Source organism: Phyllostomus hastatus, unplaced genomic scaffold, assembly GCF_019186645.2.
Source record: "Phyllostomus hastatus isolate PE091 unplaced genomic scaffold, TTU_PhHast_1.1 phas_scaffold_39, whole genome shotgun sequence".
NCBI classification, from domain to species: Eukaryota; Metazoa; Chordata; class Mammalia; order Chiroptera; family Phyllostomidae; genus Phyllostomus; species Phyllostomus hastatus.
In genome coordinates, this window is record NW_025334028.1 from 3613069 (window position 1) to 3636660 (window position 23592).

A 23592-nucleotide genomic window follows, 5' to 3' on the forward strand; every position below is an offset into this window, starting at 1 on the left:
TCTAAAAAGTTGCTAGTTGGGTGGAATATCACAGTTATCACTATACATAGCCAGAGGATCTCCTATCTCTTCTTTACCAGCTGCTACTGTAAATATCATAGAATACTCTCTTGCTGTCTTAAACCATTTTGCCTCCCTTCTCTAACTGATCACAAAAAAGAGTAGGTGGAAGCTGTGAACACCAGGATACCTACTAGAAGAGGAAACCCACCAAAAAAGGAACCACCGAGAGAACAACAGAAGAAGGTGAAGGAAAGACTGGAAGCCACACTAACCTCAATCCAGGACCTATCTGGAAATACAACTAAATAGTGGAGAACTTACCCAGAACAAACAACTGAACAAGAGCAAAAGATAATCCTTGAAACCTTGTGCACAGGGAAGAACCAGCTTCAACACAACCTGCCCTCACCAGCACAACAAAATACAAGAGGTGGTAGAGAGGGTGACCCACAGTTAACCAGCTGGTGGGAAGGACCCACCAAAGAAAGACCCAACAACAATCAAAACCCAAAGACAAACACAGTGCTAACTTAAATGACAGCCCAAGACCAGTAAACTCCAGAGATTAAGGAGATTGCATCACTAAACCTCACAGGTGTTCTACCACAGAAATTCACACCATAAACCCAGGGAGCCAGAACAGATTAATTTAAGAAGATGAGGGAAACAGGAAGAGTCTCACAAACAATGGGAAGACAAAGAAACAATCCCCAAATGAAAGGAAAGTAGGAAGCCTCAGAAAGAATGCTAAATGAAATAGAGGCAACTCAACTATCAGATATTGAGTTAAAATAAATGGTTAGCAGGAAGCTCAATGAGCTCACAGTGAATTACCAGAAACTACAGGGAAACTACAATGAATTCACTGCAAACTATATCAACATGAAAAAGGAAATAGAAACTATCAAGAGGAGCCAAGAGGAAATGAAGAATACAATCACTGAACTGAAGAACACAGTAGAAGGAATCAAAAGGTTGCTAGATGAAGCAGAAGATTGGATTAGTAAGCTGGAGGAGAAATTAGGAAAAAATACCCAGAAAGAGCAAGAAAAGTAAAAGAGGCTCAGAAAGAATGAAGAGGGATTAAGAGAAATGCAAGTCAATGTGAAACAATTGTATCTGTATAATAGGGATACAAGGAGAAGAAGAGAAAGCGATAGATAAACCTATTTGAAAAAGTAATGATGGAAAACTTTCCTAATTTGATGAGAGAAAAAGTGACACAAATCCAGGAAATACAGAGTCCCAATCAAGAGGAACCCAAAGAGGCCCGCCTCGAGACACATCATAATTAAAATGGCAAAATTCTATGGCAAAGAGAGAAACTTAAAGGCAGCAAGGGAAAAACAGGAAGTAATGTGCAAGGGAGCCCTGATAAGGTTAGAAGCTGACTTCTCAATGGAAATGCTCCCAGCCAGAAGAGAATGGAAAGAAATATTCCAAGTAATGAGAACCAGAGGCCTGCAACCAAGGCTATTTTAGGCATCAAGGCTCTCAATCAAGATAGAAGGCCAAAGAAGGAGCTTCCCAGATGAAAGAAGTCTAAAAAAAATACACTTCCACCAAACCAGCTCTACAAGAGATGCTAAAAGGAATGCTTTAAGGAAAGGAAGGAAAAGAGAGAGATAGAGAGGAACACAGATATGAAAATGGCAATGAATAAGTACTTATCAATAATAACCTTAAACATAAATGGATTAAATGCTCCAATCAAAAGACATAGAATAGCTGAATGGAAAAGAAAACAAGACCCTCACATATGCTGCCTACAAGAGACCCACATCAGGATAAAAGACCTGCACAGGCTGAAAGTGAAGGGCTGGAAACAAATTTTCCAAGCAAAAAGACAGGGGAAAAAAAGCCAGGGTAGCAATACTCATATCAGACAAAATAGACTTCCAAATAAGGGCCATAAAGAGAGACCCAGAAGGCCACTTCATAATACTCAAGGGAAGACTCCACCAAGAAAACATAAACATTGTAAATATATATGCACCTAACATAGGAGCACCCAAATACATAAAGAAAATGTTAGAGGACTTCAAGAAGGATATTGAGAGCAACACAATTATAGTAGGGGATTTTAACTCCCTTCTGTCAAAAAAGGACAGATCCTCCAAACAAAATATCAGCAAAAGTATTGTGGCATTGAACAATTCCCCAGATAAATGGAGTTTACTGATATATATAGAGCCCTTCATCCCCCAAAAGCTAAATAAACATTCTTTTCAAATGCACATGGAACATTTAAAAGGTAGACCACATGATAGGACACAAAACAAGCCTCAACAAATTCAAGAAAATTGAAATCATACCAAACATTTTCTCGGACCACAAGGGACTGAAACTATAAACCAAGCCCAAGGAAAAAAACCCCAAACACTCAAAATCATGGAGATTGAATAGTCTGCTATTAAACAATGAATGAGTCAAGAGTGATATTAGGGAAGAAATAAAAAAATTTCTGTAAACAAATGAAAATGAAGTCACAACAATCCAAAACTTACGGGACAGAACAAAGGCAGTCCTGAGAGGGAAGTTCATAGTGATACAGGCTTACCTAAAAAGATAAAAACATTTCAAATAAGCAACCTAACCCTCCACCTACAAGAACTTAAGGAACAACAACAAGGATTGCCCAGAGGAAGTAGAAGGAAGGAAATAGCCAAGATCAGGGAAGAATTAAACAACATAGAGACTAAAAGCACAATTTTAAGGATCAATAAATTCAGGAGCTTGTTTGTTGAACAGATAAACAAAATTGACAAGCCTTTAAGCAGACTCATCCAGAAAACAAAGAGAAAGGACCCAAATAAACACAATAAGAAGTGAAAGAGGAGAGATTACAACTGATACCACAACAATACAAAGGCTTGTAAGAAATTACTACAAAGAAATATATGCAAAGAAATTTGAAAACCTAGGTGAAATGGACAAATTTCTAGAAAGATATAATCTTCCAAATCTCAATGAAGAAGAAGCAGAAAGTCTAAACAGACCAATAACAGCTGATGAAATTGAAGCAATAATAAACAAAAACGCCTGACACACAAAAGCCGTGGACCAGATGGTTTCACAGAATTCTACAAAGCATTTAAGGATGAGCTAGCCCCTATCCTCCACAGACTATTAAAAAAACCCCCCAGAATGATGGAAGACTCCCAAAGATTTTTTATGAAGCCACTATCATCCTAATCCCAAAGACAGATAAAGACACAACAAAGAAACAAAACTTCAGGCCAATATTTCTGATGAACATAGACACTAACATTCTCAACAAAATATTGGCAAACCGCATCCAACAATATATTAAAAAGATCATGCACCATGACCAAGTGAGATTCATCCCATAGATGCAAGGATGGTACAATATTTGCAAATCAGTAAAAGTAATACATCACATAAACAAAAGCAAAAACAATAATCACATGGTCATTTGAGTAGATGTGGAAAAAGCATTTGATAAGGTACAGCACCCATTTATGATAAAAAAAATTCAGCAAAGTGGAAATAGAGGGAGCATTTCTCAACATAATGAAGGCCATAAATTATATACCTATAGCCAACATCATACTCAATGGGCAAAAACTAAAATCTTTACCCCTAAGATCAGGAAGAAGACAAGGTTGTCCACTTTCACCAATTCTATTCAACATAGTATTGGAAGCTTTAGCCACAGTGATCAGACAAGTAAAGGAATTAAAGGCATCCAAATTGGAAAGGAGGAAACAAAACTGTCATTGTTTGCAGATAACATGATAGTGTACATAGAAAATCCTATAGACTTGGCCAAAAAACTGCTCAACCTAATAAATGAATTTGCAAAACAGCAGGATACAAAGTCTTATACAGATGTCAAAGGCATTTTTGTATATCAACAACAAAACAGCAGAAGCAGAAATCAAGAAAAAGATTCCATTTTGTGTAGTAAAAAGAAAAGCAAAATACCTAGGAATAAATGTAATGAAAGACGTAAAAGACTGGTATTCAGACAACTACACAACAGTGAAGAAAGAAATCAAGGAAGACAGAAACACATGGAAACATATACTGTGTTCATGGATCAGAAGAATTAACATCATCAAAATGTCCATACTACCCAAAGCAATTTACAGATGGAATGCAATACCTATGAAAGTACCAATGGTATATTTCACAGACATAGAACAAACACCTCAAAAAATTTATATGGAACTATAAAGGACCCTGAATAGCTGCTGTAAATTTTAGAAAGAAGAACAAAGAAGGAGGGATTACAATATCTGATATCAATCTGTATTAGAAGGCCACTGTAATCAAAACAGCCTGGTACTGGCATAAAAACAGTCACAAGGACCATTGGAACAGAACGGAGAGCCCAGAAATAAACCCAAGTCTCTATGGTCAGTTAATATTTGACAAATGGGCAGCAACATAAATAGGAGTAAAAATAGCCTCTTCAACAAGTGCTGCTGGTTGAACTGGACAGCTACATGCAAAAAAAAAAATGAAACTCATGCACCAACTTACACCATACACACACAAAAATTCAAGGTGTTGGATAAAAGATTTAAATACAGGCTGTGATACCATTATAGTCCTAGAGGAGAACATAGGTAGGAAAATCTCAGATACTTCACACAACAACATTTTTACTGATATGACCCCTAGAGCAAGGGACATAAAGGAAAGAATAAACAAATGGGATCTCATCAAAATGAAAAGCTTCTGCATGGCTAAAGAAAACAGTATTAAAATAAAAAGAGAACCAGCCATATAGGAAAACATATTTGCCAATGATACCTCAGACAAGGGTTTGATCTCCAAAATATATAAAGAACTTACACAACTCCACTCTGACAAGACAAGCAACCCAATTAAAAATGTGCAAAGGACTTGAACAGACACTTCTCCAAGGAAGACATACAGAAGATCCAGAGACACATGAAAAGATTCTCAGTATTGCTCGATGTCAGAGAGATGCAAATTAAAACCTCAATGAGGTACCACTTCACAGTGGTCAGAATGGCCATCATAAACAAAGCAACAAACAACAAGTGTTGGAGAGGTTGTGGAGAAAAGGGGACCCTAGTGCACTGTTGGTGGGACTGCAGACTGGTACAACCACTATGGAAAGCAGTGTGCGAGTTCCTCAGAAAACGAAAAATGGAACTGCCTTTTTACCTAGCAATTCCACTGCTGGGGTTATACACTAAGAGCCCTGAAACACTAATCTCAAAGAACTTATGCACCCCAATGTTCATAGCAGCACAATTTACAGTAGCCAAGTGCTGGAAGCTACCTAGGTGCCCATCAGTAAATGAGTGGGTCAAAAAACTATGGTATATTTACACAATGGAATAGTAAACAGCAGAAAGAATAAAAGAAGGAGCTCCTACCCTTTCTGACAACATGGATGGAACTGGAAAGCATAATGCTAAGCGAAATAAGCCAGACAAATACCATAGATTTCACCTTTAACAGAAACCTAAACAACAAAGCAAACAAGCAAGCAAAATATAACCAAAGACACTGAAATAGAGAACAGGTTGACAGTGGCCAGAGGGGAAATGGGAGGGAATTTCAGGGGGAAAGGGGACGGGTTTATTGGAACAAGTATAAAGGACACATGGGCAAAAACTAGGAGGGGGTGGAAATGGGAAGGTGGTGGGGAGGGCTGTGGGGTGGGCTGGGATGGGTGTAAAAGACACAAAACTGTACTTGAACAACAATTAAAATTAAATTAAATTAAAAGAAATTAAATGGAGTTCAGATAAAGTGTTTCCCAGATAAGTTCAAGTTAAAGGAGTTCACCATCACCAAGCCATTATTATGTGAAATATTAAAGGGACTTATCTACGAAAAATAAGATAAAAAATAGGAACAGTAAAATGACAAAAAACTCAGAACTACAACAATTGAACCTAAAAGAAAAGAAAAATAACAAAAACAAAAACTAAGCAAGCAACCAGAACAGGAACAGATTCAGTGAAGTGGACATCACACAGAGGGATTTCACTGGGGAGGGGGAAGGGAGGAATAGTGGGGGAAAGGTACAGGGAAGAAAGCATAATTAGTAGGCACAAAATCGATGAGGAGACATAAAAATTGGTATAGGAAACAGAGGACTCAAAAACTTATATGTATAATTCATGGACATGAACTAAGGGTGGGCACAGGAGGGTTGGGGGACAGGGTGGAGGGTGAAAAAGAGGAAAAATTAGGAAAACTGTAATAGCATAATCAATAAAAAATACTTTTAAAAAAGGCAGTTTCATTTTTAGATTTCTGAGGAAATTCCATACTTTTTTCCCCAGTGGCTATACCAGTCTGCATTCCCACCAACAGTGCACTAGGGTCCATTTCCTCAACACCCTCTCCAAAACTTGTTTGTTGCTTCGTTTATTATGATGTCCCTTCTGACCAGAGAGAAGAAGAATCTCATTATGGTTTTAATTTGTATCTCTATGATAGCTAGTGATGCTGAGAATCTTTTCCTATGTCTCTGGGCTCTCTCTATGTCCTCTTTGGAGAAGTCTTTGATCATTTTTTAATTGGGTTGTTTGTCTTCCTAGAGTGGAGTGGAGCAGATATTTTATATATTTTGGAGATCAAACCCTTGTTTGAGGTATCACTGGCAAATATGTTTTCCCATATAGTTGGTTCTCTTTTCACTTTAATACTGTTGTCTTTAGGTATATAGAAGCTTTTCAATATGATGAGATCCCATTTGTTTATTCTTTTCTTTATGTCCCTTGCTCTACGGGACATATCAGTGAAAATATTTCTCTATGGATATCTGAGATTTTCCTGCCTATGTTTTCCCATAGAACTTTTATGGTGTCACAATTTATATTTAAGTTTTTTATCCACCTTGAATTTATTTTTGTGTAAGGTGTAAGTTGATGATCAAGATTCATTTTTTTTATATGTAGCTGTCCAAATTCCCTAACAGGATTCATTGAAGAGGCTATTTTTACTCCATTTTATGCTTCTGCCTCCTTTGTCAAATATTAATTGACCATAGAGTATTGGGTTGATTTCTTGGCTCTCTATTCTGTTCTATTGGTCTATGTGTCTGTTCTTCAGCCAGTACCAGTCTGTTTTGATTACCGTGGCATTGTAATACAGTTTAATATCACGTATTGTGATCCCTCCTACTTTGTTCTTCTTTCTCAAAATAGCTGCAGCTATTCAGTGTTATTTATGGTTCCATATAAATTTTTGAAATGTTTGATTTATACCTGTGAAATATGTCATTGGTACTTTAATAGGGATTGCATTGAATGTATACATTGCTATGGGAAGTGTGGACATATTGATGATGTTAATTGTTCCAGTCCATGAACATGGTGCATGCTTACATTTGTTTGTGTCTTCCTTAATTTCTTTCTTCAGGGTTTTGTAGTTTTCTGTTGTACAGGTTGTTTACCCCCTTGGTTAAATATGTTCCTAGGTACTTTATTTTTCTTGTTGGTATATCAAATGAGATTTTTCCCCCTGATTTCTGATTCTGATATTTAATTGTTGGTGTGCCCGAATACCTTTGATTTCTGAATATTAACTTTGTATCCCATTGTTTTGCCAAATTCATTTATTAGGTCAGCAGTTTGTTGATGGAGCCTATAGAATTTTCTATGTATACTTTCAAGTCATCTGCAAAAAATTACAGTTTTGCTTCATACTTTCCAATTTGGGTGCCTTTTATTTCCTTTTCTTGTCTGATTGCTGTGGCTAGGACTTCCAATATGATCATGAACAGAATTCGTGAAAGTGGTCAATTTTGTCTTGTTCATTATCTTAGTGGAAAAGTCTTTAGTTTTTATACATTGAGTGTGATGTTGGCTGTAAGTCTCTCATATATGGTTGAGGAAGGCTCCCTCTATTCCTACTTTACTGAGTGTTTTTTTTATCATAAATGGGTGCTGGACCTTATCAGTTGCTTTTTTCTGCATCTATTGATACGATCTTGTGATTTATGTCTTTGCTTTTGTTTATGTGATGTATTACATTTATTGATTTTGGGAATATTGTACCATCTTTGCATCTCTGGGATGAATTCCACTTCATCATGGTGTATGTTCTTTTTAATGTATTGCTGGATGTGGGTGCAAATATTTTGTTGATATATTAGCATCCTAATTCATCAACAATGTTGGCCTGAAGTTTTCTTTCTGTGTTGTGTCTTTATCTGGATTGGGGATTAGGATGATGCTGGCTTCACGAAAGAGTTTGGGAGTATTCTGTCTTCTTGGATTTTCTGGAATAGTCTGTGAAGGATAGGGGTTATCTCTTCTTTAAATGTGTTGTAGGATTCTCCTGTGACACTGTCTGGTCCAAGGTTTTTGTTATGGGAGTTTTTTTGGTTAGTGCTTCAATTTTGTCAGCTATTATTGGTCTGTTCAGACTTTCTGCTTCTTCTTCATTGAATTTTGGAAGATTATATTTTTCTAGAAATTTGTTCATATCATCTAGGTTTTCCAATATCTTGGCATATAGTACTGTATAGTAATTTCTTACAATCCTTTGTGTTTCTGTGGTGTCAATTGTACTCCCTCCTCTTGGATTTATGGGTGTGTTCATTTGGGTCCTCTCTTTTTTTCTTCATGAGTCTGCTTGAAAGCTTGTTGATTTTGTTTATCTGTTCAAAGAAACAGCTCCTGAATTTATTGATCCTTAGAATTGTGCTTTTAGTCTCTATGTTGTTTAATTCTTCTCGGATCTTGGCTATTTCCTTCATTCTGCTTCCTCTGGGCTATCTTTGTTGTTGTTCCTTGAGTTCTTGTAGGTGGAGGGTTAGGTTGCTTATTTGAAATGTTTTTATCTTTTTTAGGTAGGCCTGAATCACTATGAATTTCCCTCTCAGGAGTGCCTTCACTGCGTCTGATAAGTTTTGGATTGTTGTGAGTTCATTTTCATTTGTTCCCAGAAACTTTTTTACTTCTTCCTTGATGTCATTTTTGACCCATTCATTGTTCAATAGGATGCTATTCAATCTCCATGAGTTTGAATGCTTTTGAGTTTTTCCTTGAGGTTGGTTTTTAGTTTTAGTCCCTTATGGTCAGAGAAAATGCTTGATATGATCTTAATTTTCTTTGTTGAGACTTGTTTTGTGTCCTATCATATGGCCTATCTTTAAAAATGTTCCATGTACATTTGAAAAGAATATCTGTATTTCTTCTTTGGGATGAAAGGCTCTATATGTGTCAGTTAAGTCTATTTGTTCTTGGTCATTTTTTCAATTCTACAGTATCTTTGTTGATATTTTGTTTAAAAGATGTATCCATTTTTGACAGTGGGGTGTTGAAATTCCCTACTATAATTGTGTTACTGTCAATACCTTTCTTGAAGTCTTCCAATATTTTTTTAATGTGTTTGTGTGTAATGTTGGATATATATTTACAATGTTTATGTCTTTTTGATGGATTCTTCCCTTGAGTATTATGAGGTGATCTTCTTGGTATGTTTTTATGGCCCCCCCTTTTTTAAAGTCTGTTTTGTCTGATTTGAGTATTTCTACCTCAGCTTTCCTCCCCTGTCCATTTGCTTGGAATATTTGTTTCTAGACCTTTACTTTTACTTTGTGTAGGTATTTTCTTCTGAGGTGAGTCTCTTGTAGATCACATATGTGTGGGTCATGATTTCTTATCCAATCAGCTGTTCTATGTCTTTTTATTGGGGCATTTGAGTCATGTTTTAGTTATTGATAGGTACTCATTTATTGCTATATTTTGTACTTGTGTTTCTCTCTCTCACACTCTTTTATTCCCTTGTCTTAAAGCAGAACTTTTAGCATCTCCTGTGGAGTTGGTTGGGAGGAATTTTATTCTTTGAGGCTTCTTTTGTTGGGAAACTCATTATTTGTCTTTCCATTTTAATTGAGAGCCTTGCTAGATAGAGTAGTCTTGGTTTCAGGCCTTTCATTTTTATTACTTGGAATGTTTCTTGCCATTCTCTTCTGGCTTAGAGTGTTTGCATTGGGAATCAGCTGCTAATCTTATTGGGTCTCCTTTGTATGTTACTTCCTCTTTCTCCCTTGGTGTCTTTAAGATCCTCTCTTTGTCTTGGAATTTTTCCATGTTGATTATAATGTGTCTTGAAGTGGACCTTCTTGAGTTCCTATTAATTGGGACTGTGTACTTCCTGGATTTGTGAGACTTTTTTTCTCTCATCAAATTATAGAAGTTTTCCATCACTACTTTTTCAAACAAGGCTTCTATTTCTTGCTCTTCTTCTTCTCTTTTTGGTATTCCTATTATATGGACATTATTATATTTCATGTTGTCCTGCACTTCCCTTACCAAATCATTCTTTCTGAATCTTTTTCCTTTTCTTCCTGTTTCTGAATTTTTTTCTTACCTTGTCCTTCACCATGCTGATTAATCCCCTGCTTTATCTAGCCTGTTTTTGATTCCTTCTTCTGTGTTCCCCAATTCAGAAATTGTATCCTTCATTTCCTCTTGGCTCTTCTTGATAGTTTCTATTTCCTTTACCATGTTGATATAGTTTACAGTGAATTCATCATACTTTCCCTGTATTTCTTCGTAATTCTCAGTGAACTCATTGAGCTTCCTTATAACCATTGCTTTGAACTCAGTATCTGATGATTCACTTGCCTCTATTTAATTTAGCATTCTTTCTGAAGCTTCCTACTTTCCTTTCATTTGGGGTTTGTTTCTTTGTCTTTCCATTGTTTGTGAGGTTCTTCTTGTTAGCCTCTGCTTCTTAAATTAATCTGTTCTTTCTCCCGGGTTTGTGGTGTGGACTTCTATGGCAGGAGACCTATGAGGTTCAGTGGTGCAGTCTCCTTGATCTCTGGAGTTTACTGGTCTTGGGCTGTCATTTAAGTTGGCACTGTGTTTGTCTTTGGGTTTTGATTGTTGTTGGGTCTTTCTTTGGTGGGTCCTTCCCACCAGCTGGTTAACTGTGGGTCACCCTCTCTACCACCTCTTGTATTTTTGTTGTGCTGGTGAGGGCAGGTTGTGTTGAAGCTGGTTCTTCCCTGTGCACAAGGTTTCAAGGATTATCTTTTGCTCTTGTTCAGTTGTTTGTTCTGGGTAAGTTCTCCACTATTTAGTTGTATTTCCAGATAGGTCCTGGATTGAGGTTAGTGTGGCTTTCAGTCTTTCCTTCACCTTCTTCTGTTGTTCTCTCGGTGGTTCCTTTTTTGGTGGGTTTCCTCTTCTAGCAGGTATCCTGGTGTTCACAGCTTCCACCTACTCTTTTTTGTGATCAGTTAGAGAAGGGAGGCAAAATGGTTTAAGACAGCAAGAGAGTATTCTATGATATTTACAGTAGCAGCTGGTAAAGAAGAGATAGGAGATCCTCTGGCTATGTATAGTGTTAACTGTGATATTCCACCCAACTAGCAACTTTTTAGAAAGGATGGAAAGATGATAAGACTCTTTTTAGAGGGAGGAAGGATTGTGAATTGAATTGAGAAAACAGAGAGCTTGTGGGAGGTAAGATTATGAGATATAGTGAGAGCACAGGATAGAAAATAGGCATGGTATGTGAGAGAGTAGAGTTAACTACAACAGTAATAAAATTCTAGAATATAATGAAATGGGCTAAGGCCTGGGAATTGTCCTGTGGAGTATTTACAATTGTATGGAACAGCACTTATTGATAATAATACTGGAACAACAATCATATGACAGAAACTATATGATCTGAATAAAAAGAATAGTAAGTACATGACCTAGAGTAGTGTGCTATTGGAACACAAGTGAAGTGAAAGTAGGAAAATTAAAATACAGTATGAAAGAGAGAACAAGGAAAACCAATCAAACAATGCAATTAAACAAACAAATAAAATGAAGAAAACTAAACAGAAAGAAGAGAAATAAAAAAACACTATGAAAAAATAAAAGAAGCAAAAATAATGAAAAAATAATAATAATAGAAATAAACAATAACATGCAAGTTCTTTGGAATAGCAAAATGAAATTTGTTTCAGTTTCTCAGTTGTTGGGATTAACCCTGTGATCCCTTTTTGGGTCTGACTCTGGTTCTTTCATAGCTCCAGGTATTTCTGTGTCACTTGGGGTGGGAGAAGGAAAAGCTTCCTGCTGAATTTAAACTAGCAAAAGAGGATCTGTGGGTGTTCCTGGCTTCCACAGATTGAGGGAGTTTGGGCTTTGCTCTTCTCCTTTTCTATAATTTTGGGAGGATGGAGACCAGATTTGGGTCACACTCTTGACAGTTGCCCAGCCCCCAGCCCAAATCCTCCAGGGGTTAGGGTTAGGGTTAGGGTTAGGGTTAGGGTTAGGGTTAGGGTTAGACCTGAACAGACACTTCTCCAAAGACATAGAGAGGGCCCAGAGACATATGAAAAGATACTAAGCATTACTAGGTAACAGAGAGATGGAAATTAAAACCACAATGAGGTACTACTTCACACCAGTCAGAATGGCCATCATAAACACATCAATAAACAAGTGTTGGAGAGGATGTGGAGAAAAGGCAACCCTAGTGTACTCTTGGTGGGAATGCAGACTGGTGTAGCCACTGCGGAAAACAGTATGGAATTTCCTCAGAAAACTAAAAACAGAATTCCCTTTTGATCTGACAACTCCACTTCTGGCATTATACCCTGAGAACCCTGAAACACCAGTTGAAAAGAACCTATGTACCCCAATGTTCATAACAGCACAATTTACAATAGCCAACTGCTGGAAACAACTTAAGTGCCCATCAGTAAATGAGTGGATCAAAAAACTATGGTACATCCATACGATGAAATACTATGCAGCAGAAAGAAAGAAGGAGTTCCTACCCTCTGTGACAGCATGGATGGATCTGAAGACCATTATGCTAAATGAAATAAGTCAAGCTGTGAAAGACAAATACCATATGACTTACCTATAAGTTGCACCCAATCAACAAAACAAACAAGCAAGCAAAATATAACCAGAGACAGTGAAATTAAGAACAAACTGACAGTAAGTACAGGGGCAGTGGGAAAAGACAAATCAGGTAAAAGGGGGAAGGGTTTTCAGAAACTTGTATGAAGGACACATGGACAAAACTAAACGGGGTTAGGATCAAAGATGTGAAGTGGGGGTGGCTTGGGTTGGGGGAAAATAGAGACAAATGTACTTAAACAATAATAAAAAATAAAAATAAATAAAGGACACATGGACAACACCAAGGGGGGGGGTAAATGCAGACAACTGTACTTGATCAACAATGAAACAATTAAAAAATAAAGTAAAATACTTTTTTTTCTTTTTTGATTGGGTATTTTCTGCCTTTTGGCTTCCATATCACTGATTTGATCCCCTTATCTAGTCTGCTGTTGATTTCTCTATTCTTCTTTTCAGATATTGTATTTGTTATTTCTTACTGGTTCTTTTATGGTTTTATGTTTAAAAAATGTTTCTCTTTGTGTAAGTTGTCACTGAGTTCATTAATTCTTTCTCTAAGTTCCTTGAGCATTCTTATAACCATTGTTTTGCACTCTGTATCTGGTAGCTTGTTTATCTCCATTCATTTAATTTTTTTTTCTGGGGATTTATCTAGTTTTTTCTTTTATTGGGGCATGTTCTCTTATCTCTGCATTTTGGCTGCCTCTCTGTATTTGTTTCTCTGTATTAGGTAGAACTGCTGTCTCACAGTCATGGTATGGTGCCCTTATGCAGTAGATGTTTGCTGGGGCTCAGTAGCACACTGTTCCCGATCACTTGAGCAAGTGATCCAGGAATTTCCTTTGTGTGGGTTCTATGAGTCCTGTTGTATTTGAGTTTTTTAATCTGTTGGCTCATCTGTGGGTGGGGTTGTCCCTCTGGTTGGCTATGAATATTTACTCCAGCTCACAGCATATGAGCTCTGTATGCTGATCACATGAAGCAGATTTTGCACCAGCAGGGACTGGTGCTTGCCAAGATTTCCTTCTGTGTGTGTCATTTGTGGCATTAATTAGGTCATGCTGTGATATGTTCCTTTTTAAAATTTTTTAAATGTTTTATTGTTGTTTAATTACAGTTATCTGCATTTTCTCCCCCCCACTCCCCTCCAGCCCAGCCAGACCTTCCTCCCTCCCTTGCTTCCTCCCTGCCCCTTGTTTTTGTCCATGTGTCATTCATAGTATTTCCTGAAAACCCTTCTCTCCACAATCCCCTCCCCTTCCCCTCTGGCTACTGTTAGATTGTTTTTAATTTCATTGTCTCTGGTTATATTTTGTTTGTTTTTTTCTTTTGTTGATTATGTTCCAGTTAAAGATGAGATCACATGGTATTTGTCTTAATCTCACCACTGAGTGTATTGGTTATGGGGCCACTTCAGAGGTACTGCAGTGCAGGCCAATTTCAGATGCTGCCTGTGACAGGCTCTGGGCTATCTGAGTTTGAAGTGACAAAGTGATCCACCATTTGTGGCTGCCTCTGCTGGGCCTGAGTGTTCTTGGGAAGGGCCAAACTGTGCACCAAGGCCAATAATCATTAGCACTGAGCCAGAAGGCATGTCAGCAAAAGGTCTGAAGCTTCCCTAAATGCTCCTCCACCTGGTAGCTTCTGTTCAATTCACTCACTGAAAAAGTCTCTGTCAGTATGTGATGTGCATGACGTAGTTTCCCAGTGAGACACCAGGTAGAGGCAAGTGGTGTTCATCAGATTGATATAATTTCAAACTCAGTTACAGTACTGGGTCTGAGGCCACTTACTGGAAGTCTCAGGGTGCAGCCACCTAATTCAGCTTTTCTCAGAGTCTGTCTGAACCACCTGGAGCGTTTTCTACACAGTAGGATCAGGCTGACCAGGGCCTGCTGACAATATTGCAGAGTGCAAGCTCAGGTGGGTGGAACCACTGGGAGTCAAGCAGGTGGAGCTTGTGGATCTCAGTGATGGGGCTGTTGAATTTCTTGTGGGAGGGTGAGGTGATACTGTTTTGGCACTCCTGGAGGGGGAAGTGCTTGCTGATCTGTTATGAGGGACTCATTCTGCTGCCACGGTGCTTGGGGAGTGTGGGGCTGCTGTTCTGGCCCACAGGGCTCTGCTGCTCTGATGCTTGTGGTGCATGGCTCTGGCACATAGATGGTATTTGCACTGCTGCTGTGGCATGGCCAGGTGATGGGAAATTGCCCAGCCCCAGAGTCACACAACTCAGTCACTGACTCCCCTGGAGCTTGCCTTCAGCATTCTTTCAGAAAAAATGGACACCACAATCTTAAGCAGCAGACTCCTTAAAGGGTGTATGCTTGGCAAGGCAGGGTCAAGGATTTGGGAGGGTAGGGCTATATTTTATCCTATATTATCTTCTAGTAGTTTCATAGTTTTGCATTTTACATTTAAATCTGTGACCCATTTTGAGTTATTCTTTGTGAAAGATGTGATGTCTCTGTCCAGATTATTTTTTGTATGTGGATGTCCAGTTTTTCCAGTCTCATATGTTGAAAAGATTAACCTTTCTCCATTAAGACTAATCTTTTTGTCTTCTTTCTTTCACCAAGATCAGCTGTCTATATATGTGTGGGTTTATTTCTGGGATCTCTATTCAGTTTTATTGATTTGTTTGTTTATTCTTTTGCAAACTGTCTGAGTTACTTTAGGTTTATATTATATCTTAAATTTGGATAGTATTAGTTTTCCTACTTTATTCTTCTTAATATAGTATTGGCTCCTCTTGATCTGTTGCCTTTTCACATAAAGTTTATAATTTAGATTGTTGATATACACAAAATAACTTGCTGGGATTTTGATTGGGGTCACATTGAATCTAAAGATCAAACTGACAACAACTGACATCTTAACAATATTGAATTTTCTTATTGCAGTTTTTCCTATATATAAGCAATGAACAAGTAGATTTTGATATTATACACAAACCATTTGCATAAGCACCAAAAGCTCAATACTTAGATTTCAATCTAATTAAATATGTACAAGGTCTATATGAGGTAAAGTACAACATTCTGATGAAAGAAATCAAAAAAGACATAAGGAATGAAGAGTGGTTTTATGTCCATAGATAGGAAGGAACTGTGTTATTTAACATTTTCTTTTCACTTACTATGTTTTGTTGTTATCAAAAAACTTGGTGCAGGAGCTGTCTTCTGTTATACAATTCTTGTGTACCAAGATTGAAGAGTTTTGTGTTACTATCATAAGGAGGGCACATACACTGGACCTCAGTCCAGTTTTGTCACTTAGTAGATGCAGTTTTGATCATGTTATATAACCTCTCTGAGCCTCAATTTCTTTATTTGAAAATGATGATTGTATGTTCTTTTTAAATTTATTTTGAGGAGTAGAAGAATGTAAAGTAGTATAGTGTCTTGCACATAATGAGCATTTTATAAAATGGAAACTATTTTTATCTTAAGCATTTTGTTCCTTGAGTACTGACATGACTCTATCTCTCTCTTTTTTTGCTTGTCTGGTTCTCACATATATAGAAGTGAGATATCAGAATATAGGTATAACTAGCTATTTGTAACACTTTTAAATATTTTTCTTTCTTTTTTTGGAAATAGAAGGTACTTATTCAGTACCTAATCGATTGAATGCCATGTTGAAAATTTTTGAAAAACAGTCAAATATGTTAGACAGGTAAGCTTTTAAAATAATTTCTTTTCCAAATTATAAAACTGAATACATACATATTTTAGAAAATTTGGAAATATAAAGAAAAAAATAAGATTACTGTTTAAAAAATTAGTGTTCTTACATTAGTTTTTATGATATGTATAATTTTAAAGATTAAATTTATAATCACAAAGAATGTAAAATTGTATAGTTACAATGGGAAATAGCATATCAGTTCTTCAAAAAATTAAAAATGTAATTATCAGATCATTCAGCAATTCCATTTCTGGGTATATACCTCACAAACTGAAATTAACATCTTGAAGAGCTATTTATATACACATATTCACTATAGAATTATTTGCAAGAGCAAAGAATTAGAAGTAACCCAAGTGTCTGATGAAGAACAAATGGATAAAAAAATGAAATATATACATACAATGGAATATTATTCAGTCTTAAAAAGGAAGGAAATTGTGACACATAGTAAAAGCTGAATAAACATTGAGGACACTATATTAAGTAAAAGAAACCAGTTACAAAAAGACAAGAATTTTATGATTTTATTAATATGAAGTACATAATGTAGTCAAATTCATAGAGACAGAAAAGAAAGTGGCGGTTGCTAAGGGTTTGGGGAGAGTGGGGGATGGGGAGTTGTTTAATGGGTTCTATTTTTGCAAGATGAAAAGAGTTCTGGAGTTTGGTTGCACAATAATGTGAACGTATTTTAGTATGTACTTAAAAATAGTTAAATGGCAAATTTATGTTATATATATTTTACAGTTTTAGAAAGTAGAAAATTATATTCATACAAAATGTTACTGATATGCATACTATTCATTTATTGAGAATTATTTTTAAACTCATAATTATTTTTAAGTAAATGTTTTAAAGTAAAACATATTATGAACATTCATATCACTCATTGTTTTAAAAATATTTAAATTCAATATTGAAAAATTGGAAAATTTTACATGATTAGATTTTATAGTTATCAAATCCAGTGATCAATAAATCACAGAAAAGTGTAAAGAGAGTTCCAGCCAAGGTAGAGGTACAGGTATATATGCTTTGCATCCTTGCACAACCAAAAGAAGGATAACAACCAATTTAAAAACAAAAAACAGCCAGAAATGCCAGAAAATCAAACTGTATGGAAGTCTTATACCCAAAGAATTAGAGAAGAAACAGTCATCCAGACTGGTAGGAGGGGTGGAGACTGGAAGCCAGGGCAGTGATAATCTATGACAAGGCAGCGTCTGGTGGACCAGGTAGTCCCACGTTTGCAAGCTGATAAGCTGGGAGGAACAAGTGAGGAGCCAGACAAACTGTGCAACCTAGGGTTCCTGAGTGGGGAACTAAATCCTCAAGACCTCTGGCGGTAAACACCTGTGGGGTTATGAAGGTGGGAGAGACTGCCAGTCTCACAGGAGAGTCCATTGGTGGGGCCCATGGGATCCTAGAAAGTACACAAGCCCACCCACCCAGCATTCAGCTCCTGAAAGGGCACAGTCTGCTTGTGGGCAGCAAGGAAAGTGACAGAAAGGGGAATGAGAGCTGAGAAATCATATTTATTTCCTCTCTGACTCCTCCCCCACAGATAGTGCCACCATGCAGTGAGGTGGGTTGCCCCACCTTGGTGAATACCTGTCTCCACCCTTTACAATGTAACAGGTACACCAAGACGAAGAAATGTGGCCCAAATGAAAGAACAGATCAAAACTCCAGAAACAGAATTAAGTGATGAGGAGATAGCCAACCTATCAATTGCAGAGTTCAAAACACTGGTAACCAGGATGTTCACAGAAATGGTTGAGTATGGTCACAAAATAAAGGAAGAAATGAAGGCTGTGGAAAGTGAAATAAAGGAAAATATACAGGGAACCAACAGTGAAGGGAAGGAAGCCAGGACTCATATCAACAATTTGGAGTAGAAGGAAGAAATAAACATCCAGCTGGAACTGAATAAAGGAACAATTCAAAAAAAAAAAAAGAGGAGAAGCTCAAGAACCTCTGGGACAATGTCCAAATCATAGGTGTGACAAAAGGAGAAGAGGAAGAACAAGAAATTGAAAACTAACTTGAACAAATAATGAAGGAAAACTTCTGCAATGTGGTGAAGGAAGTATACATGCAAGTCCAGGATGCTCAGAAAGTCCCAAAGAAGATGGATCCAAGAAGAAACAGACCAAGACACATTACAATTAAATTACCCAAGATTAAAGATAAGGAGAGAATCTTAAAAGCAGCAAGAGAAAAGGAGGCAGTTACCTATAAAGGACTTCCCATAAGACCATCAGCTAATTTCTCAAAAGAAACCTTACAGGCTAGAAGGGGCTGGAAAGAAGTATTCAGGGTCATGAAATGCAGGGACCAACATCCAAGATTACTCTGTCCAGCAAATCTATCATTTAGAATGGAAGGAAAGATAAAGTGCTTCCCAGATAAGGTCAAGATAAAGGAGTTCATCACCACCAAACCCTTATTATGTGAAATCTTAAAGGTACTTATCTAAGAATAAAAGAGGATAAGAATATCAACAGTATAATGACAACAAATTCACAGCTATCAACAACTGAACCTAAAAAACAAAAACTAAAACTAAGCAAAGATGTAGAATAGGAACAGAATCACAGAAATGAGATCACATGGAGGTTTATCAGTGGGCAGGGGGAAGTAGTAGAATGGGTTAAAAAGGTACAGAGACTAAGAAGCATAATTGGGAGGCACAAAATAGACAGGGAGGTTAAGAACGGTATAGGAAATGGAGAAGCCAAAGAAGTTAAATGTATGGCCAATGGACATAAACTAAGGGGGTGGGGTATGCTAGAGGAAGAATGTGCAAGGCAGAGGTGGGTAAAGGGGAGAAAAAAATGACAAATATATTATCATAATCAATAAAATAAATTTAAAAATGTAAAGAAAGTTATATCTGGGGAATCTGCTAAAAGTAGAAATAAAGGACATATAGCTTGTATTCATTAATGGCCAGGTATTTGGTATGTGATTAACTTAGGCCCTATTTGTCATTTTCCCTTTATATCTTTTTGGAATCCTTCCTATTAAAGGTTAGGATCAGAATTTTCACAGCCTTGTCAGATGAAAGCTCATTGGAGGGCGTCATGTTCTGGGGGCATTCTTAAAGATGGAGATTAGTTTCCATGACAATTTTATCCATTGGACCCAGGATATTAAAGCAGTCATTGATACTATTCAATATTATTTGCTGTAGCTCTTCATATTAGACTATTGGTGCTAGTTACTGCTGGTTTTAGAATTCCTGGGTGTAGCAGAAGGAAGTGGGAAGGACTAGTTTCAGGGGTAACTATAAAGGAGAGGATTTCCAACTTGAACGCTGGTATACTCAAAGTGAGCTTTGTACAATTCTCTGGCTAGAATATGTTTTGCACATTTCTTTGCATATTGGGAAGTATCTTGAAAGTCACTGAGGATGAACTACAGTTCTTTCTGGTGCCTACGGTTATGTTAGTTATACAATTGGTATGTTGAAAAAGAGTATCTTGTGGAATGAAATCACAAAACCATTTTTTTCATTATCTGTATTTATTTATATTTGCTAATTGGGGCTAATGTTCCCTTTGCTGCTGAATAAAAATTAGGGCTTTTCTGATTACTTTTAAAGAACAATTAATTTATTTTTTAAATTTTAAAATTTTCTTTACTTTTATTTTTTCAATTTTTAATGTTTTCTATTGTCCTTCAAGTACAGTTGTTTCCATTTTCCACCCAGTACTCAACACTGCCCCAGGGACTACCACATCACACCCTCAATTCTAAACACCATTTGGCTTTGTCCACGAGTCCTTTATAGGCGTTCCTTAACTACCTTTTTCCTACTTTCCTCTTTGTCCTCCCTTCAACCTCCCCTCTGGTTACTGACAGTTTGGTTTTTGTTCTTTCTTTGGTTATATTTTTGCTTCCTTGTTTATTTTGTTGATTAAGATTCAATATAGGTGAGATCATATGGTATTTATTTGTCTTTTATCACTTGGCTTATTTCACTTAGCATAATGCTCTCCAGTTCCATCCATGCTGTCACAAAGAGTGGGAGTTCCTTCTTTCTTTCTGCTTCGTAGTATTCCATTGTGTGAATGTACCACAGTTTTTGATTCATTCATTCACTGATAGGCACTTAGGTTGTTTCCAGCACTTGCCTATTGTAAATAATGCTGCTATGAACATTAAGGTGCATAGGCTCTTTTGAATTGGTGGCTCAGGATTCTTATAGTATAGTCCCAGCAGTGGGGTCGCTGGATCAAAAGGCAGTTCCATCTTTAGTTTTTTGAGGAAATTCCATACTGTTTTCCACAGTGGCTGCACCAGTCTGCATTCCCACCAACAGTGTACTAGGGTTCCCTTTTCTCCACAACCTCACCAGCACTTATTGTTTGTTGACTTGTTTATGATGGTCATTTTGACTGGTGTGAAGTAGTATGCCATCGTGGTTTCAATATGCATCTAATTAACGGTGTTGGGAGATATAGTGTATTCTATGTACACTATCATGCCATGTGCAAACAGTCACAGTTTCACTTTCTCCTTTCCAATTTAGATGCTTTTTATTTCCTTTTCCTGTCTGATCACTGTGGCTAGGACTTCCAATACTATGTTAAATAGAAGTGGTGAAAGTGTATACCCTTTTCTGGGGCCTGATCTTAGGGGGAAAGCTTTTAGTTTTTACTGTTGAGTATGATATTGGCTGTAGTTTTCTTGTATGTGGCCTTCATTATGTTCAGGTATTCTCCCTCTACTCCTACTTTGCTAAGTGTTTTTTATCATAAATGGGTACTGTACTTCATCAAGTGCTTTTTCAGCATCTATTGATGTGATCATGTGATTTTGTTTTTCATATTGTTTATTTGTTGTATTACATTTATTGATTTGCAAATATTGTACCATCCTTGCATCCCTGGAATGAATCCCACTTGGTCATGGTGTATGATCTTTTTAAAGTATTGCTGGATGTGGTTTGCCAATATTCTGTTGATGATTTTAGTGTCTATGTTCATCAGTGTTATTGGCTTGAAGTTTTCTTTCTTGGTTGTGTCTTTACTTGGTTTTGGAATTAGGATAACACTGCCTCATAAAGACAGTTTGGGAGTATTACCTGTTCTTGGAACTTTTGGAATCTTTTGAGAAGAATCAGGGTTAGCTTTTCTGTAAATGTCATAAAATTCTCCTTTGAATCTGTATGACCCAGGGCTTTTTTTTTTGTGCCAGGAGTTTATTGATTACTGCTTCAATTTCACTAGCTGATATCAGTCTATTCAGGCTTTCTGCTTCTTCTTGACTCAGTTTTGGTAGATTATATGTTTCTATAAATTTGTCCATTTCACCCAGGTTTCAAATTTCTTGGCATATAGTTGTTCACAATAATTTCTTTTGATCAGTTGCAATTTCTTCCATTTTGTTTCTGATTTTATTCATTTGGGTCATTTCTGTTTGTTTCTTGATGAGTCTGGTTAAAATCTTGTCAATTTTGTTTATTTTTTCAAAGAACCAGCTCCTGGATTTATTGATCCTTTTGATTATTCTTTTAGTCTCTGTCATTTAATTCTGCTTGGATTTTGATTATTTCCTTCCATGTACTCACTCTGGGTTGTGTTTGTTGTTGTACCTCTAGTTTTTATTGATGTAGGGTTAGGTCACTTACATACTGAACAGAATGGCCATCATTAATAATTCATGAAACAAGAAGTGCTAGTGATGTTGTGGAGGAAAGGGAACCCTAGTACATTGTTGGTGAGAATGCAGACTGGTGCAGCCACTGTGTCAAACAATATGAAATTCCCTCAAAAACCTAAAGATAGAACTGCCTTTTCATCTAGTAGTTCCACTGCTGGAACTACACCCTAAGAATCCTGATTCACCAATTCAAAAGAACCTATGCACCCCAGTATTCATAGCAGCACAATTCACAATAGCCAAATGTTGGAAACAACCTAAGTGCCCATCCATAAATCAGTGGATCAAAAAACTGGTACATTTACACAATGGAATACTATGAAGCAGAAAGAAAGAAGGAACTCCTATCCTTTGTGACTCCTGTCCATTGACAGCATGGATGGAACTGGAGAGCATTATGCTAAGTGAAATAAGCCAGGTGGTAACCCCTGGCTGGCATAGCTCTGTGGATTGAGCACAGGCTGTGAACCAAAGCATTCCAGGTTCGATTCCCAGTCAGGGCACATGCCTGGGTTGTAGGCCATGGCCCCTAGCAACTGCACATTGATGTTTCTCTCTCTTTCTCCCTCCCTTCCCTCTCTAAGAATAAATAAATAAAATCTTTTAAAAAATAAGCCAGGTGGTAAAAGACAAATACCTTATGATCTCACCTATAAGTGAAACCTAATCAACAAAACAAACAAATGAACAAAATAGAACCAGAAACTTGGAAATAAAGAACAAATGGTCAATTACCAAAGGGGCGGTGGGAGGGAGATAAGGGGGGAAAGAAGAGGAAGAAACAAGCAAAGGAACATGAATAGAGGCCTCATGGACACAGAAAATTGGGGGGATTGACTGTGGAATTGGGAGGGCAGGTTTGGGGAAATAGGCAGGACAGTTGTAATTTCACAATAAAGAGTAATCTAAAAAAGACACATAATAAAGTTTTAAAGGCTAAAAAATGAATAAAAATCAAATAAGTGAGTAAAAAGGATAAAAGACTCATGGACATGGACAACAGTGGTGATTGCAGGGTAGGGTGGTATAAGGGGACTAAATGGTAATGGAAAAAATATAATAAACATTGTATGTTTTAAAAATATTAAAAAGTGGAATAGACCTATGTTTACCAATAAAAATAGTTCTCAGAAACTGTGTTAAGTGAAAAAAAATTTGAGAACCATATATACATTGATGTCCTACATGTGGAAAAAATACAACATCCAACCCAATACAAAAATTTTAGAATCAAATAGGTACATGCACTATTATATGAATTCATGGAATAAATTCTGGCATGGTAGGCAAAAATCTAAAATTGTCTCTGAGGAGCTAATTGAATTTTCAGAATTGTAATAAGATTGTACTCTAATATTTATTTGTTTTTAAAAAAATT

General features: G+C 36.9%; 1 protein-coding gene across 1 annotated transcript in view; it reads left to right on the forward strand.

Annotated features, from left to right (window-relative positions):
* The window catches only part of CCDC7 (coiled-coil domain containing 7), a 185219-nt gene that overhangs the window by 78157 nt on the left and 83470 nt on the right, over window positions 1–23592 (forward strand). Inside the window, exon 9 of the mRNA XM_045820006.1 lies at window positions 16454–16529. Within this exon, the coding sequence (XP_045675962.1) occupies window positions 16454–16529 (76 nt within the window). The remainder of the gene's footprint in view (window positions 1–16453; window positions 16530–23592) is intronic.